Source organism: Glossina fuscipes, unplaced genomic scaffold, assembly GCF_014805625.2.
Source record: "Glossina fuscipes isolate IAEA_lab_2018 unplaced genomic scaffold, Yale_Gfus_2 1, whole genome shotgun sequence".
NCBI classification, from domain to species: domain Eukaryota; kingdom Metazoa; phylum Arthropoda; class Insecta; order Diptera; family Glossinidae; genus Glossina; species Glossina fuscipes.
Window position 1 is genome coordinate 33,708,979 of NW_023998415.1, and position 19,967 is coordinate 33,728,945.

At 34.9% G+C, this 19,967-nt stretch overlaps 1 protein-coding gene across 1 annotated transcript; it reads left to right on the plus strand.

The window, feature by feature from the left end:
• Nucleotides 1–2,159: 2,159 nt before the first annotated feature.
• On the plus strand, nucleotides 2,160–18,856 carry LOC119645020 (myb-like protein P). The gene is made up of 9 exons (XM_038044793.1): nucleotides 2,160–2,505; nucleotides 10,008–10,214; nucleotides 10,288–10,439; nucleotides 15,637–15,937; nucleotides 16,188–17,121; nucleotides 17,460–17,762; nucleotides 17,825–18,014; nucleotides 18,076–18,312; nucleotides 18,411–18,856. The coding sequence occupies exons 3-9, from the start codon at nucleotides 10,406–10,408 to the stop codon at nucleotides 18,458–18,460; spliced, it is 2,049 nt and encodes a 682-aa protein (XP_037900721.1). The 5' UTR covers nucleotides 2,160–2,505; nucleotides 10,008–10,214; nucleotides 10,288–10,405; the 3' UTR covers nucleotides 18,461–18,856.
• Nucleotides 18,857–19,967: the final 1,111 nt, after the last annotated feature.

The following is a 19,967-nucleotide window of genomic DNA, read 5'->3' on the forward strand; positions in this document are numbered from 1 at the left end:
TGGGACAACTCAACTTTCATAATCTATGATACGGAGAGGACGCGGCTGATGTTTTCTATTTTCAAAATAGAAGTTTTTGCCGCATAGTCGTGTGGGCGTTGTGGGCGTGTGTTCTGGAAAAAGTTTAAGTTACTTTGAAAATTTTTTCTAAATTTGTAGGCATTAATTTTATTTCCGCTAATGAGAGAATCCTTACTACAATTACTACATAGTTGTACAGACGGACAGACGGACAGATGAATGGACGAATATACGAATCAAATTATTGTACGTTTAGCTGCTATAGTTTATGAGCAATGATTAAAAAACAGAGATGTCCTCAGTTTACGTTGTGCCGTAAATGTGCCCTGCAACCGATTTAACCGTTATTTTCAATACCAACCTGCATAGAAGAACTTTCAATATTTCTGCTAAACTTGACGTCGATAACGTCTTTTTGGCGGCCAGGAGAATGTTTAAAACAGACGGACAGACGGACATGCTTAAATCGATTTAGAATTTGATGCTAATCAAGAATATGTAGACTTGCTGGGGTCTCTGATGCTTCCTTCTGAGCGTTGCAAATGTTTTAAGAAAATGAATATACCTGTCACCCTTCGATGATGGGTATAAAAATATAAGGCGTTAATCGAAATGATCTTGGGTAAGTAATGGTAGGCCGAGGCCTGATCGTCATTAAGTAATTGCATTTGAAAAACTCGCTGCGTTTCGAAATATTAGGTTGACTAAAATAATAAAGCTTAAGAATTGGCATAGATGGACCTGCACAAAACGTGGCAAAGCCCACATTGTCGCTAAGTACGGTAATGTCTTAGTTTAAGTGTGACTGGAAGGGCATTGTGCATCGTGAGGTGCTTCTGTCAGCAGGTAACGCGATTAGAATATGGCAATGAAGTTAAGTGTTTAGAATTGTTTAATACGTAAAGCGTTAACTTCCATCATATCGATATTAAGGAATAACTCAGAAAATATCGGGACAGCTTGACTGACAGAGCTACGATGATATCGCCCCAACCTAGTTCCGTTTGTTTAGCTCCTGAAGTATTCGCTTCGTGATGTGAAACTAAACTTAAAAAGCGCTTGTGAAAACCACTTCGATCAGGTCTTTACCCAGAACTTCCATAGTGATAGTATACTAATTTTACTAGAAAACAAGTGAAAACATTATAATCGGGCTGGACCGATACCCTACTAAATACCCTATACCACATTGTGTAATACACTTCCTATTTTTATCATAGAACTCAAAATTATATCAATTTTCATCATAACATATTGCAATCTAGACTTTTACGCCCTAAAAAACAAAAATTTTCGTAGAAATCCATATATAAGATAGGATTCAAAAATAGGCATATGTGGTCAAATTTGATACAAAGAATTTTTTTATCTCAAATTTTAATCTGATTTTCCTCATGAAGCATTGAAATTAGACCTATTTGTCATATGAATTACAGTTTAGAGGAGGTTAAAAAGTTGCCCCAGCCTGGCCAAAGTGCCATATCAATTTAGAATGCCTGAATACTTCTTACTCAGCCACTTTTGCCGAGAAATTTTGAAAATTGGAATTTCTTTCATTATAACGACTTTTAAGAATAGAGCGTTATATGGAAAAGGGTTGAAAAAGTGGGCACATCCAAACCAAATTTGATCAAAATATCTCACAAATTGCGATCCGGGCCTCAAGCACAAAGTTGTGTGGACGGACTGGCCGTATAATATAAGATGGATGTATCTTAAGCGCTTCTGCGTGTTACATACATCCGCACATACTTAATATACAATGTACCACAAGTGGTGTAGGGTACAAAATAGCAGAAGTTTATCGACGAAAGTGACACATATTTAATTTAACAAATATTATTGAAAATTGTTTTTGAAATTTGGGGGCAAAACGTCATGTGCTTTTTCTTAGATCTATTATATTACGCAGCTGATTCTTCTTCTTGCTCTCATAACAATCCCATGAAAATAATGCCACAAATTTGTTTTATTGTCATATATATATATGTTATTTTATGTGTGCACATATAGGCAAGCACTAAACGAGTGTGTGTTGAAAATATATATATCGTCGTGTACGTGAAAAAATAAGTAAAGTAAAAAGTATAATTAAAATATGAAAATTATAAAGGAAATTTTATAAATTCAATTTCTAGAACAGCTTAAAAATGATGGAATGACTTGGGAAGTAGGAAACCATTGATGCCTTCAGATTAGCAACATTTCGTAAACAAGGAATTTTATTTACTCAATTTATTGTTGTTCTTTGTATATCGAGTGTATCGATAAAGAATTGTTTTGCCAGAACGGCTGCTACGTTGACATAAAGGTCGGTCGATTGGTCGGCTGCATACTATCTACAAAACTGGAGCAGGAAGAACATCAATGTTGTCCTGCTCTAAAGCTAGCAAATATAACAAATTTAACAATTACCGATGAAGTTTTTGTAAATAATGTCAATTCCGATATTAAGCATTTCATAAGGCAACGGTGTGGTAACAGGTGAGCGGAATGTGTGTAATGAGCAAATTCATTTTATTACACTTAATTTTTTTTAATCGAAAAGTATATTTAACATCAGATTCTGTTTTGTAAAATTTTTGATTTCGTTACAAAGTTTCGATACTAAGAATCCATAAACCGCTATATATATATATATATACATATACACGTCTTTTGGAATTCTCGTTGGTAATGTGATTTTTTTTTTTGCACGCCATCGGTTCGGCATTTTCGGTGAATTAAATCGTTATATGAATAACAATTTATCGATTTTAAATGCCGCAATGAAAAACAAGCGACAATTTGGTTTACTAAAAAAAAAAAAAAAATAGTCTCCTATAGAACCGCTATTTAAAATGAAGCCAAATGATAAGATAAAACTTTACCACAGCGTAAAAAAATTTTATATTAACTTTGTGGTATTCAAATACTCCGTCATCGTCCCTCGTTACCCCCGAAAGGATTTTAGTAGTCCAATAGCCAAAGACATGTAATAATATTTTTGTACATGAAGTATACGCTTCAATAACAAAAACTTGACCATTTTGGAATTAACCCTCTAAAATGCCTAATAATACAAATTCATACTTATCGAGTTATATATGTTACTTGAATTATTGAGATTTTTTATATAAGTACGTCATGCGAGATAAAATCAAGATCAAGAAGACCAATCGTTGCTCTATAATAATATCGAGTAATCGTCATTGAATCATGTAAATCACTGCTTCACTGGGTTGGGATACACAAAAAGTATTACTTATAAGGATGCGATTATTATATTATACAGTGCACTCACGACAGCTGATAAGCCTAAGAAATGTTTGAAATTTTGTATTATCATATTTGTGAAATTTATTTATTAAATCGATTCGCCAGCGATGAGGAACACTATATCTTGAAGATAAGACATTGTCTCACGTATATTTTATTTCGTTGTTAATATGAAGCACGACAATATTTGCAAAATTGAAAAAAATAAAAAAATAAATAAATAAAAAAGTTATCTCGCATGTCCACTACTATGCTTTTCGCATTCTACTCTCCAAGTTCTTTTATTTGACACCCATATCGATGGTATTATTAACAACAAATTAATCGCGATATCAACCAAATTCATTTCAGAATTAACCCTTTCTTGGGCTGGTAATAAATCTTCATTCGAGGAATGTACAAAGCGTTTTTAAACATTCGGTCTTGCTTGCCTTGTGATAAACAGTAGAAAAAATATATTATTATTATTATTATTATTTTAATTTTAGACAAATGAATTGAATTCTTAGACTAAAAAAAAGACATTGAGCACTAGCAACACAGGCTATCGGCTCTAATTTAAATAAATGGATATTAGATAATAAGCTTAGTAGTATTAATAAAGTAAAATATTGAATTGATATTCTGTTCTGAAGCTGATTGTAGAATGTTCAAAGGGTTAATCGTTCCAAATGCAATACTTCTAGCCAAGGAAAAGTTGAGGCAGTCGCAGAGAATGTGCTTTATAGCAAGAGTTTGTCCACAACAGCAGATTGGGGGAGAAGACTTCTTCAAGATCCATTGGTGAGTTGCAATTGTATGACCAAGGCGAATTCTCGAAAATGTTTGGATCTTGGTTTTCTCAACATGTGTTGGATATAGAGGTGGAGTTAATTGAGGGTTAATGCAAGAGTAGTGTTGATGATGGTATTGTAAATTTCCTTCTGCAATTTTCTCTTTAACTTTTCTTCCAATGTATCTTTGAAGATCCAACTTTTCCATGACATCATCCATAATTAGAGGAGCAGAAGCAGCATACTTTACCGCTCGATCAGCCTGCTCATTTCCCAGTAAACCGATGTGACTTGGTACCCATAACATTTTAATTTTTCCGTCGGGTGTAGTAGTTATATTCCTTAATTTGTTGATGGTGCTCCATCTCGAAGTCGAAGGGTTCCGGGTAGCTTGTAATACAGACAAACTGTCAGTAACAATGACGGCTTTGAGTTTGTTTTTATGGGCAAGGTTGGCAGCGTGAAGGATAGCTCTGGCTTCGGTTATGAAAGTTGAAGTGCTTTCGTGAAATATGTGGTTGAGAAGAACCCGTCCTGTAGCATCTACCACCGCACAAGCAGGAGGCAGACCAGGAGATTTTGAGCCGTCTGTGTACAAAAGATTCCAACCAGTATTGTCCAATACTTGGGATTTCTCAGCTATTAGATTCCTGAAGACGTAATTTGGAGTATCTTCTTTCTTGTGCATAGACAGTGAGATGTCAAAAGAGCAGTCTTTCAAAATCCAGGGAGGTTTAACACCAAAAGAGCGGGAAATTTTTAAGGGAATGTTCAATTCCTTTGCGATGCACAAACAATGGTCAATTGCAGATGGTGACTTTGGAATTTTCTTCGCAATAATAATCTTTCTTACGTCATCACCGAGAATGGATTTGTTTGAATTAAGAAGCTTAGGGACTATTTTAGCTTTTAACTCATACAGTCTATTTTCTAAAGTTGGGAGACCAGTTTCAATTATAATATTATTTATGGGCGTCGTCCAAAAAGCATACCAACTTGCTCTAACGGCTTGGTGATAGACCGGTTTAAGGATGTTGATATTAGATTTGCAGCTATAGCCATAAATTATCAAAGCATAGTCAATCTTGCTTAACACAAGCATTATGGTAAGATAAGCGACAGTGTTAATATGCGCATGGCTTCTACAAGCAACGTACTGTATGAAATTTACCCTTGTTAAAAGGGAGTTTTTTAACCGAAGGCAGGGTGCTTTCCAACGATAATTGTTTGAAAACGTGAGCCCGAGAACATGGAGCGTCTGCACATTTAGTACGGGTAAGTCGTTAATATGCATCAGTAGGTTTCCTGCATCGCACATTTGTTTTCGACAAATGTGCATTTTTTTGGATTTTTTGGAGAGATTATAGCTCCAGACGAGTTTGCCCATGTGGAGATCTCACATGCAATAGATTCGAGGATGTTGATTGCTTTCGTGTTGTCTTTTTCTTTTGTAAAAATGTATACATCGTCCGCGTAGAGACAATGTTCCACTCTTGGTACACGGCAAAGAATTTCGCTAATTTCGTTGAAAGCGATCTGGAAAAGCGTGACAGAGAGAGAAGATCCTTGCGGAATGCCATTCTTTAGCGGAAAGGAATCAGAAAGATGATTGTTGATTCTAACTTTGAACCGCCGATACGACATGAATGATTTGATGTAGTTGAAGAATTTGGATCCAACATTCCATGATTTCAAGAGTCTTAAGATAACATGAAGACCAACTCTGTCAAATGCTTTTTCGAAATCAATTGAGAGAATTGTTACGTGATTTCGTTCGGAAATTGCTTTGCTTGTGAAATAATCAATATGTAACAGAGCGTCGATGCATCCTCTACCCCGCTTGAAACCAACTTGTTGCTTTGTTATCAGGTTCTTGGATTCAAGAAACCAAGATAATCTAGATGCCATAATCTTCTCTAAAACCTTAGAGAGGCAAGATAAAAGAGAAATTGGGCGATAATCAAATGCGATGGAGACATTTTTTGACTTTGGTATTGGAACAACTGTTGCCAGTTTCCACATGTAGGGTATATGGCCAGTCATAAATACCGTATTATATAGGTCCAGTAATTTCTGTTTACTAGGCTTGGACATAGCACTGATCATTTGGTATGAGATGCGGTCTAGACCAGGTGTCTTCCCCTTCAAATTGGAGAGACAACTTCCAAGTTCTGAGGTAGATACGCAATTTTCCAAGAACATGGCACATCTATCGATATTATTTGAAGGAGATATTGGAGTCCTTTTATTTTCAATGAAAGCACTGGAGAAGTTGCTGTCAGAGGAGTATTTGCACCACACTTTTCCAAAGTAATTAGAAATCTCATCTGCGTCAATTAAAGTTCCATTGGGAGTGCAGATGGCAGAAATTTGGTTCAGGTTTGAAGTCCCATTAAGTCTGTTGATTTTGTTCCAGACAACTTTCATTGATGTATTTCTGTGAATTCGTCTCGAGAAAAGTTCGAAACTAAGTGCCTTTGATTTCCGTAATTCCTTCCTGAATAGAGCATTGGCCTTTTTGTATAATAACAAGTGATTCTGATCAGGACATCTCTTAAAGCGGTGCCATAGATCCATTTTATTTTTCCTCAAAAACGAAAGCGTGTTGTTCCACTATGGAACCCTAGCTCGTTTAAAAGAGGTGTTGGATTGAGGAATAGAAAGATGAGCAGCCGTGCGAATCGCTTTAGACATAATAGCAGCATCATGGTTGCAGTTTCCGTTAAATGGCTTTGAGTTCAAAAATGACTCCACCTGTTTGGAGTAATTGATCCAATCCGCTTTATCTAGGAGGAATTTGGCCTGTTTTGCTGGAGTGGCAGAAGACGTTGAAAGTTTAAGATCGATTATGATTGGAAAGTGATCACTATTATGTAGATCATCAGCAGTAGACCAGGACACCAAAGGAAGAAGTGATGGAGAGCAACATGTTAAATCAATATGTGAAAAAGTATGATGAGTTGAGAAGTGCGTTGGTTTTCCATCATTTAAAACGCAAAGGTTGCTTTGAAAAAAGGCCTTTTCTAAAACAGTACCGCGAGTGTTGTTCACTGTTGAGCCCCAGATGGTATTCCAGCTGTTGAAATCGCCGCATATAATTAATGGGGGGGAAAGTACGGAGAATAAACTGTAGAGTTCTTGCTGAGAAAACGATTGCGAAGGTGGAATATAGAGCGAAAGCACTGTAAATTTTATATTTAACATTATTTGTATCGCTACGGCTTGTATATTTGAGCTTAAATTTATGCGTTTGTGAGGTATACTTGATTTTATAAAAATACCTACTCCTTGTTTGGAATATGAGTTTTGATCAGCATTCGTGAAGTATCCAGTATATGATTTGGGTGGAATAGGATTAAAAGAGCTTCTACAATGGGTTTCTTGAAGCGATAAAAAGGTTGGATTAAAATCACTTATGAGTGTACGGAGTTCATCAAAATTATTAATAAGTCCCTTAATGTTCCATTGTAGAATTTTAAAAACTTTATTTAATTGTAATGACATGTAAGCAGAGTGGAGTTGACATGGGAGGGTTAAGTTGACATGTCAGCGTCTCCGTCGAGAAGGTCGTTATAGGAATTTTTCGTGAATGATTTATTCTTACCAGCAGAATAATCTGTATTTAGGTGATTTGGTACATTTGAAGCGCAACGAGTTGGCGCACGTGAATAATTTGAAATTGAAGGTTGATTAATGGATGGAAGAATGGATTCATTAACACTTGTGATTTGTTGAGTAAAGTTGAGAGCTGGAGATTCTGGAGAATTTGGTATATTAGATTTTAGCAAATGTGTTGTTGTTTTAATTTTTTCAATATTTGCAGTTGCTTTGGTTTTCGAAGGTTGATTAATGGATGAAAGAATGGATTCATTACCACTTGTGACATGTTGAGTAAAGTTGAGAGCTGGAGATTCTGGAGAATTTGGGATATTAGATTTTAGCATATGTGTTGTTGTTTTGATTTTTTCAATATTTGCAGCTGCTTTGGTTTTTTCAATATTATCTATGGCAAGTGATGTAACTGGTTTCGCAATATAATTTTTGGTTAATGGTGGAACAGGTTTTTCATTGGAAGCAGTTGCAGTTAAAGTCTTACTAGGCTCGATTTGCGAGGCAACAGCAGCATAGGTATTACTTTTGCCAATTCCATGAGCTACAGATGGATTTCTTTCCCGGTATGTGCGTCGCGCTTCGCCCATGCTACAGTAATTTTCTGTTTTGATTTTTAATATTTCACGCATCTGTACAAAACGTGGGCATTGTTTGTCTAACGCTGAGTGTTGATCATTGCAATTTATGCAGAAACTACGGATACAGCTTTCAGTATGTGGAGGATGACCACAGTTAGCACAAGATGCAGCATTAGTGCATCTTTTTGCCGTATGACCCAGGCGTTGGCAATTTTTACACCTCATAGGATTTGGGATGTATAGTTCTACTTTACATTTATACCACGCCACATCAACTGTTCGCGGTAATCGATAGCGATCAAAAGTTAAAATAATCCTTCCTGTAGGAGAGCGTGTTTTTCCTTCATCATTCAGTTTGGTTAATTTATATACTTCAGTCACTCCTTGAATGCCCATTTCGCGAACAATTTCATCTTCCGGCACATGCTTTAAGCAAGGGGCATAAATTACGCCTCGAACCGAGTTAAGTTTCTCACGTAGTTTAGCTGAAATAGCACATAGATTAGCTAAAGATTTGGCCTTTATGAGTTTTTCGGTTGCGCGCGGGTTCCCAGCGAGGACCAGTAAATTCCCATCGCGTAGAATCGAGATGGAGTCGATGTATGTTGTAATGCTATCTAGAGCTTTTTTTATAGCAAAAGGGCTAATTTGGGAAATTGTTATTCGAGCATCGGTTGAAGAAATAACAATATATTTTTTATCAATAGGGGTTATATCGCTGACCGGCAATACCGGAAAATCTGAATTTTTACTTTCTTTTCTTTGGGGGGATGTATCACTTAATAGATAAAATCTATTCGAGCTTTTGTCTGGCGGCCCCGGGGCCATTATGCCTTATTGTTGTCTATTGCTTATTATTTGTGAAATAACCACTCACTTGAAAAGGTTTGGGAACTGTGTAAGAAGGTTGGGAACTACTAAAGAAAAGTGTCAAATGTTTTCAATTTTTTTTTTTTTTATTTTGTTTTTTTGTTTTCTATTTTTTATTATATATAGACGAAACAAAAGCACATACGCGATATCCGCGTTAAGCAGTTTTAGCAATAACACTGAAAAGACAGAAGTTAAATACACAAAAACACCGAAAACACCGAAACAATTGAAAAAACGCAGACGAAAAGAAAACACGCACTACACTGAACACAAGTCGACTTGACAATGTAGAAAAAATATAATTGAAGCACTTGTAACGTTGTCTGGGCATGGCTGACTTTTTCCATTTTTGCACATAAAGATTAGAGTGGTTCATGGGGTAAATGTGGAAAATTTCAGCCTTCTGACTTATAATTTCCAAGTAACTAGCAAAAACCCACAAATTTTTGTTAAGAAAACCGAAATTTCGTTGATTTTATGGTCCACTGCGGACTACTGCCGTGACCAATTTAGACCATTTTCAATACCAGCCGTTATGCTAAAAGTGCGAATGTCTCCACTAAATTTGGAGTCGATATCTTCATTTTTGCGACCAGGAGAGTAGCAAGAACAAACACCATACCGATGGACAGATATGGTTTAATTAATTCAGAATTTCATGCTGATCAAGAATATATATACTGAATAGGGTATCCGATTCCTCCTTTTGAGTGTTACATGCACTTTGAAAGAAAACAAAATACATAAGCTATGAAGCAAAAAAAAATTCCTTCAGTGGTGGGTACAAAAAAATACTTTCCAAAGCAATTTTCCAAGAATATTGAATTTTTTAACATACTTTGCGTTATAAATGTTAAATAAAATATTTCTCGTTTCTCCTGAATAATTTCAGCGTTTTACTGTTTCCTCCTGTTAATAATTTCCGTCGTTTTTTAATACATCAAATATGTGAGCAATTCCGGCCGAAATATAATGTTTTGACGTTCTCTGTGGGTCAAGGATATCTACGTCGAACAGTTGTTTGTTTTAAAAGCCAACTTCTGAATGTGCATAAATTTGGTAATAAATCAACTTGTGGTGCTGGCCTAGATTTCGAATTGTAAGTCACTGAATTTTCATTCAAAATAATTTCACTTTTAAAAAAATTTATTCATAATTGTTTAAAAATGCAGGCGTAGCAAATACGAGAAAGAGGTAAAAAGTTGGCGCAGCGGCCTAACTTATAACGAGTTGAATAATTTGCCCAATTATAAAAGGACGGCGGACATTAGTCCGCCTCCTAATCAAAAAATGGGGATTGAGAAAAGCTTGCACGACCAAAAATGTAAGTAGTACTATGATGCTGATGATCTAAAAAAAATATATGACTATAAGTCAAGTCGATGTATTGAAGACTCGTAAACCCCATGTGACACAAAGTCGGTATGTTATTCAAACCGTTTCGACATATAAGCGAAAAAATCAGCTAACAAACGCACAAATTATACGAGACTTACGGCGCAGGCATAAAAAAAGAGAAACATCGAAATAAATATGACTTGTGGGTTGAAAAGGTTCATTCATTTCTTCGACGCAAATAACTATGATAAAACATTTTACAAAAGCTTATTTATAAGAGTGTGCTAATTTTATTACACACTTTCTAATAACTAATATACGTCTAATACTTTCAATTGACGTATGATATTACGATAACCTAAATGCAGTGCAGTAATTTAGGTCTCGAATCAATGTGAAATGTTCGCTTTTAAATTAAATTTGAAATTTGCCAGAATTTTTTATCTCCAATTACTTTACTAAAGGGGATAAATTAAAAGAATGATCGAATAATAAAGAAGGTCTAAGTGGCCCTATCAAGATAATCTATATAATGATTGCAATCTAATTCTTACCCTACATGAACATCGACCTGTTCCACAATCTTTCAGTCAGTTTTGTGTATACATATTATCATCGTTTGTAAATCAAATATGACATAGCGTATTTTTCGGATTACAAGACGCACCCGGCGATAATTTATAAGATAATTTTTAGAAAAATGTATTTTAATATCACTTTCGGATCAAGATTTTTATTTATTGCTAATATTGCTTATACTACTAGCAATAATTATCAGTTGCACATTCACTCTCGGTACTATCACTCATCTCGTTAATAATATAGTTTAATTAACATTAATTATAATTGCATATTAAATTAATGTATATATTGTATATATTAGAGACGATTCATTGAAAAATTATTTTAATGTTACTCCCGGATCATAAGATGCACCCCAAAGTTTCACTCCATTTTTCTACGTACAAGAGGCAAGTCTTCTAGACCGAAAAATACGATACGTTAAACGATATCGTAGCGATCCATGAATATGCTATTTAATGTCCAAACGTCATAAACGCAATCTGGCAGCATCTCGTGGATACGTACAAAAAAACTAAAGCGTGAATGCAATGCCTCCATTTGCACCAATTGTCAAAAAACTGAATTTGTACATGTTTACCCATAGTTGAACATATAGCTTGCGTTGCACTGATGCAGCAATGCAAATATTTGACAATTTTTTGATTTTGTTGCATACATTTACGGAGGAGATGGCGATGAAATAAAGTAATATCATATAGTTAGTATTTCAAACATTGTAAGACTTGCCACAAGGCAGTTCCTTAATCCCCATTCCCCTTCCACCTTGACACCGCCAATTCACACCAGCTGCAAATTGCAAAATGTACATGTTCCAATACGCTGATGATTTGCTTACAATTTCAGCGCGAGTACCCTTCGATGATGTCGTTAAGAATTTCGCATAAACAATTCATCTGGTTTACAAACAATGTACGAAATTTAATTTGTCCTTTAATTTTAGTAAGACCAACGCGATTTTCTTTGCCAAAAAAAAAATTGTCGATCCTGTCGATCGACAATATCTGCGTAATCCTTTCACTTGCTCAGAATTATTATCAACTGAAGCTTAAGCTTCTTCCGTAACCACTAAGAAAAGGCTTTCCCAGCTTTATCAAGTTATTTTGCCTAAAACACATTCCGACTTGAACCCTAAAAAAGACCTAAAGTATTTCTAAGTTATTCGTTCGTTCGACAATTAAATTCGCCTATTCATTGGCATGCTCCTATTCCAAGCAGATTGTGAAAAAAGTGAAATCAAGTTTTTCAGAGCAAATGCACGCCACCCTCCCTCAACACCGGTACAAATGCTAAGAGTTATCTTCGGTGAGTTACCGGTGACCGAGATAGCTTTGTTCCTTCCTGCTAAGAAGAATACTTTAAATGGGACAAACGAAACGAAAAGTTCTGTTGGGAATTAACAACTTGTTGTCCTGATAAATATAAATTAATATGTCTTTCTTCCAAAATTGCATATTGCAGTTGCCCGGATCTTTTCACTTTTTCCAAACAATATATCATATATATTACTCTTAACGATTACGATTAAGATTTCGATTTTTGATCATAAAAACATAGCTGTAACAAAGCTACTGTTACTATGTGCTTTCAGCCTTTAATAATTAATAGCGAAAATTCCACTTACTTTTCAAGCATCTTATGTCCTAACTTTTTGTCTTTTTTTCTCTTTCGTTAAATGATAAATTTGATGTTATACCTGTCATCGATGGATGAGGCTTACATTCATTTTCTCAAAACATTCACTAAGCCCAGAAGGAACGTTCAGAGACGCCATATATAATATATATATATATATGTATATATATGAGAGACAAGGTTCAAATTTTGAAACAACTTAAGCATGTCCGCCCGTTTGTCTGGCTATTATAAACATTCTCTTAGCCTCAAAAATGAAGCTATCGACCTCACATTTAGCAGAAATATTAAGAGTTCTTGCCATTGAAAATGGCCAAGGTCAGTCGAAATGCACGTCTATAGTACTGGGCAAAGTGAAGACATCTTTGCTTTTCCTTAGGAATAAAAAAAATTGCTGTTTTTTTTGCTAACTACTCATAAACTGCAGCAGATAAATCTACAAACATTTAAACGTATGTTATATGAGCGATACTGCAGTACCTGCATAAATACGGTAAAAATTGACTATGCCTATCCAATATTATAGAGTGTAAAATATAATATTTTTTTTTAATCGTTCGCAAAAATTAAGATATTGCCTACAAATTTACAAAAAAAAAAGAAGAAAGACGACCTAAGTCGGCTAAAGGGTACGCCTACAATGGCCCCACACCTACGCAATAAAAAGTGTAGAAACGTTTGGTTCCCGTGTTTACTTATTACTTACAAGGTGCAACACAGACGCCATTTCCATTTTTATTAGCCACGCCCATCTAATGTTATAGAATATCAAAACTCCATTTTTTCCCCTTTTTTAGGCTTTTTTTTTTAGAAGAATGGTGATGGGTATAAAAGTTTCGGTCACGACCGTTTCGATTGTTACGTAATCGCGCGAGCACAATAAACGCGCTGTTTTGCATTCAAACATTCTTTCTTATGCTCCTTCCACATAAATTTTCGGCTAAGTGGTATCCTGCTTCTCTACCAAAATGGCAATATTAAAAACTTCGTCATATAACTCTCCTTTCTTGACAGCAGCTATGTCTCTTTTCGAATTGCTTTTGTCACTTTTTCTTTCCCGCTTGGTCGATTTATTGCGTGGGCGTAGTAGGCGTGCTTTTTGAAAAGTTTAGGTCATTTTCAATTTCTTTTGCAAATTTGTAAGCGATATCTTTATTGTTGCGAACGGGGGAAAATGTTTACCACAGATATTGTACGGTCGCGAAGAGACGAAGAGATGGACACATAAACGACCGGACATGTTTAGGTGCATTCCGAAGTGTCGAAATTGGCCAAGAATTTATCTGCTTTATGGTGACACCCTATAAATGTAAGTAGGCGTGGCCGATTTTCTTCATTATTGTAGGGTAATAAAACTTTGCACATAGAATATATGGTCGAATATGCTGTAGTATATGAGTAATGAATAAAAAATCAATTTTTTACTCTTTTGGAGGAACAGAAGTGTGGGCGTGTCCTTCGAAAAATTTGGTTTATTTTCAATACCAATCTGCATGCAAAACCTTGCAATGTTTCTAACAAATTTGAAGTGGATAGCTGCACTTTTGCCGTCAGGACAATGTTTACAACAGAACAGAACGGACCGACATGCTGAAATCGATTTAGAAAATGTCATAGATCAAGAATATGCTCATTTTTGGAGTCTATTAACGGTCCTTGTGGGAATTGCAAACATCTTCACAAAACGAATATAATCCTTATCCTTCGATAATGGGTATAAAAATCATACAAAATTTATTATTAATAAGGAGAAAATGTGTACCCGATTTTTCAAAACGACAAGCGTAACATAGGCCCCCGCTAATTTTCATTCTGTTCGTCTGCACTTTCTCATTCAAATACTCTCCTAAAGACGACACATAACAAAATATGTCTAAAATCACCTATGGATTTCACCAGCTATAGCTTATGTGATTAAATTTTGTAGATTCGTGTATGCTCCAGTTAGATTTCGTGTTGCAGAATCCCTTAAATGAAAGACGCTTCGCGAGAAATATTTTTTCATTTTTTACTATTTTTACTAATATTATTCTGCTACCTTTCGTTCCATCCCGAAAGGTTAGTCAGATGTTTAACCATTAACTCACTCAGTCTTTTGTAACTTCGTTTTTTATTTTGAATTGTCGAGAAAAAGATTTGATGGAAAGGAATTCTCTTTGCAAAAAGAAATTATTGAGTTGAAGAAAGGTTTGGTTGCAGTAAAAAGTGCGTTTATTTTTTATTAAATTAGTTGGCGGAATTTGAAAAAAAAACCAGCAACTGACCCACGCGATTATAACGCGTCGCATGGCCTTCAAAATTACTTGAACGCAAATAATAAACTCGAGAGCAAAGAAATCGCACTCTCCCTACACTTTCACTTCGAATCTACATATGGCATGTTACTTTATTTTGCCAAGTATAAAGGTCTATGAGCTAGTTAGATAAATGCAATTTATATGCAAACCGAAACTACAACATAAGTAACTATACAAGTCAGCTAAATGGCTAACAATGTAATCATCTTGCTCGAAGAGCTCCACACTCATCAATATTCATTAAATTGAATTTATTTTGCAAACCTAAAGTACACAGTTTTAGGTGTTAGGGTTTTGAAAAACCAACAATAACGCTTGCTTTACCCTTGACCTTCAAAATAAAAAACAAATAGAAATATCCAAAATCGCTCATTTCATGTAGCGCTGCTTCTTCTCGCTCTCTCTCTCTCTTTCTGATTGACCCGCGTCGCAAACATCAAAACACTTTCACCGATCGATCTGCTGATCATCGATATTCAACGAATGCTTATTATTAATACAGGTTTTATTGTAGTAGCATAAAAGTCCGTTTTTATGAATTCTCCGAGATATCAATTAATGTTATTTATAAATGTGAATGCATTTATTACGAGAATATATTATAAAAAATTCCTATTTGAATGGATGGTGGGGTAAAAAGATTTAATTATTATATTTAATATTTTTCAGTTGACAAAGCCACATCCGTTGATTTGTATCGTCCACCTGCCTTGAGAAATAATTCCAATACTGTGGCTATTAAAAGCATTTCGCATTCTTCTGCCTTTTCCAACACTTCATGCCAGGTTATATGTCCACTGAATACTACATCGATAACAGCAGCAATACCATTAAACACCGTCGCTTCGTCATGCAACAATTCACCAAGGCATAGAGGTAGCAATAATGCTGTGTGTGTAAGTAATACGGAGACGTACACATTACAACCAGATACCCTATGTACTAAATCGCAATTAAAGGAACAAAAAAGGTTCGTGTATATTTTTTTTGTGAAACTATTCGCAATATTTTCAAAAAATTTCAAAATTTCTACAAAGAGAATAAAAAGTTATGCACACTCTTGTCGTACTTGATTCCATTTATGACCAAAATCCAGCCAATATTTACACAGAGTTAATCATAACAATAACAAAACACATATATATATATATATATATTTGTAACTCGTATGTTTATAAATATTTGTTTGTGTATGCATATCGTGCTTTTATTTATTATAGTCAACACCAGCAGCAGCAGCAGCAGCAGCAGCAACAACAACAACAACAGCCAACAAGACGTGAGCGGCGTCCAGATAGAGCAGTTTATATTCCAAGGGCACGACGTAGTCAAACAACTCCACCAACAACAACTACATCTGTAATAGCGCAAACAATACAACAACCAACTACACCATCTACGCCAATACCAGCTACGGGAACGGGGTCAACAGTAACAACAACGACAACGACAACAATAACAACAAATAATGATATAAGTAAACAGTTATTATCGACTACAAATACCATTATAGCGAGTTCAGTCGATGCCGAGCCGTTGCCGATAACGGATGAAGAAATTGTCAAGCAACAAACGAGAAAATCAAAATCTAGTGCCGCTAAAGACTCACAAGAACGTTTAAAACGAACTTTAAAAAAATCATTGCAAACGTCAAAAAATAAATCACAAAGTAAATGCCTTAAAAACTGCGATCAAACTGCGACATCGTTATCCCCAGCCCTCTTATCCACACCATTACTAACAACAGCAAAAACAATTTTCGGTCAGGAATCAAACGATATTTTTAGTAAAGAAAGGAAATTTGATTATGTGGAGTCTTCGAAATGTTTAAATTGTAATAAATCGCATAAAGACTTAACTGAGATAGCAGGTAAACCGCAAGAAGAGCAGCATTTACACATCAATTCCATACACGACAATTACTACGCTGATTCAAATCAAACATATTCGTCGAAACCAGTGATGGCAGCGTTTGCAGCAACCGTCAGCAACAACGTCACTGACATATTAACTAAACCGTCATGTAAGATTCAAGCAAATAAACAATGTAACACTAAAACGGATGACGAAAAGTTACTTAATCTACGCATTGAAGATGTTACGTCACCGATTAAATGCGATATTGAAAAACAGGAATTACAACGCGCTTCAAAGGTAAGCTCAGAAAATAGTATTTTATTAGATTTACATTTACTTTTTTATTGCATTTACATTTGAATATAATAATAATAATAATGATGATGGGACAGAAGTATATGTGTCTATGTTTATGGTGGCGTTATTGCCTAAACGCTCATACTCTCGCATTTTAACATTGCAGTTGCCTAAAATATGTATTTAAAAGTAATTTATGTTAATTTTTTTTTTTTTTTTTTATGTTTTTATGTCGTTTTAATCGATGCAATATTATAACAGGAATTTGTATTATTCTTCATGTTATTCTTACATAATTATGTGTAAATTGTTATGTATTTTCTATGGCCTGCATATAGGAAATGAATCGGAGTAATCGTCGCATTATGAAACAAACTTTCGTTTCTAATGTTCTTGAAATACCGGATTTTATTGAAGAAGTTGCGTTTGATGCAGAAACGACAATTGAGCAAAACGTTCCAACAGCATCCGCTTTAGTACAAGCAGATGCAGCGACCAGGCCAAATTGTGGCAATGAGGGGGATGACGATTGGGAGAGCATGTATGATGAAAGTGGTGAATGTTTAGATCCGAAGATTATACAAGAATTGACAACATCTGTGGGTAAAGTTAAAATAGAAGTGCCCAAAATGGACTATAGCGTAAATGAATAAATACTTTACCTAAAATATAACAGTGCCTGCAATAACATTATCATTTACAGGCATATTTGACGAAGCAAAAACTTCTTAATGATGAGGAGTTCCCTCACGTTCTCGAAGTATCAAATTTCCCGGTGGAGTTTAAAAATCAAGATCTCCTGATGGTTTTTGCTCAATACAAAGAATCTGGTTTTGATATAAAATGGGTGGACGATACTCATGCATTGGCTGTGTTCAGTAGTTCAACTGTTGGTAAATAAAAGCGAAATGAAACCAATTATTGAATATGAATATACTTTACTTTCATATAAAGCTGCTGAAGTTTTAACAATGGGTCATCCGTTTGTTGTGCTAAAACCTTTGACGGAAGCCACACTTGAATCTCGTCTTAAAGCTAAAAAATGCGCTGCGTCTTTACAGCCATATCGCCCGCGTCCCGAAACATGTGCCGCTTTGGCACGACGCTTAGTGACTGGCGCATTAGGTGTCCGTCTAAAGACTGCAGCCGCTGAAAGAGAGAATGAAAAACGAGTATTGCGAGAAGCCAAAGGTAATCAAAAAAAAAAAAAAAAAAAAAAAACGCTCCATCTGCGCTCATTTAATCCCTAAAGTGCACATTTTTCTTCTTTTCTACCCTTTTATTCCTAGAACGGAAATTGCTCGCTGCCAAACAACGAGAAGAAACTTGGGAAAGCTAGATATGGATACTGTTCAGAATTAATTTTAAACTTTCTGACATGATAATTTAGTATAATTAAGACCTTTAAGGACTTTATATATTATGTATAAGTGTGTCTATTATTGATAAAAGTATGTCTATTATTGGTTAAAGCTGTTAGTGGGCAGTATCGCGTTTGGTATTCTCACTAAACATTTATTTTTTACATCATCATTTTTCTATACGAATAATTAAATTAAATTCAATTTATTTTACGAAAAGTTATAATTAATTCATAAACATTATATCAAGTTCTTCAAGCAATCATCATCACTACTATGTACAAAGCGTATTTCATCACCAATTTTTGCGCTAATAAAATTTATCAATTTTCTTTAAGAGCATTCAGAATTTTATAAATAAGAATGTATCATACACATACACATATATGTTTAGAATAATAAATAATCTATTTACGCAGCCATAACAATAAACGATGTTTGTAAGTATATTTTACGATCAAGTGTAACATTTTTTGTGATTGCGCCAAAAAAGGCGATTTTATTAAACTGAAATCAAAATGATATACCAACAATAAAAAGGTTTATTCCAGTAAAAAACTAACCATTAAATATCCATTCATTCAGTGCCTACAATATTAGACAATTATGTGCTATCGTATTTGTTGGATAAGAAAGACGTTAGGTAACTGCACATTGTTGTGTTAGTTCTTTGCTTCAATCTGACGACAAACTAACGAAAAGTGAATATGAAAAGTTGCGATAAACAGTGATAAAAAGTCGAGATGGTTGATGGAAATGCAACATCAGAAGTAAGAACGACTTTTATTTACACTTTCTCTTTTCACTTCGTTCTGTATATACCAAGCAGATTTAAATTATGATTCGTTTTTTCTAGAAACAATCTCATAAAGGTCGAAAACTTGAGCAAAAAAAAAAGAAAGAACAACAATCCACCGCAATTTCTTCTAATAGATTTATCCCTGTTCATCGCTGTGCTCTGTGTTAAACTACATGCGCGCCTAATATCTCACTTAAAATATAAAGGATGAGGAATGTGGACGTACTTTTCTATACAAGTAAATACCAGACCCGACTATAAAAATATGGTATGAAATGGTCACGATTTCTGTATATTAATTATCAGTTTTGTTTTCATTTGAAAGGTATGCCAAAATTATCAAATCTATATTACTTCATGATATAGACGAGAAATTTAGAAAAACGTTAAATTTTTATTAAATCAAGACTTCAATACTATTGCAAATAGTACTGTTTAGTAAGATAAAGGAACATGTAAAACAATTATATATTTGGCGGAGGCCGAATTTTGCATGCCCACCACTATGCTTTTGGGCCAATTTCAATACTAATCTGCGTGCAAAAACTTTTAATTCGACCAGGAAAGTGCCAACAACAAATACCACATACACAGACAGACATGGTTTTACTTTGTAGAGTCTCTGAAGCTTCCTTTTGAGTGTTACGTACAATATGAAAAAAAACAAAATGATTATGCGCTCATCT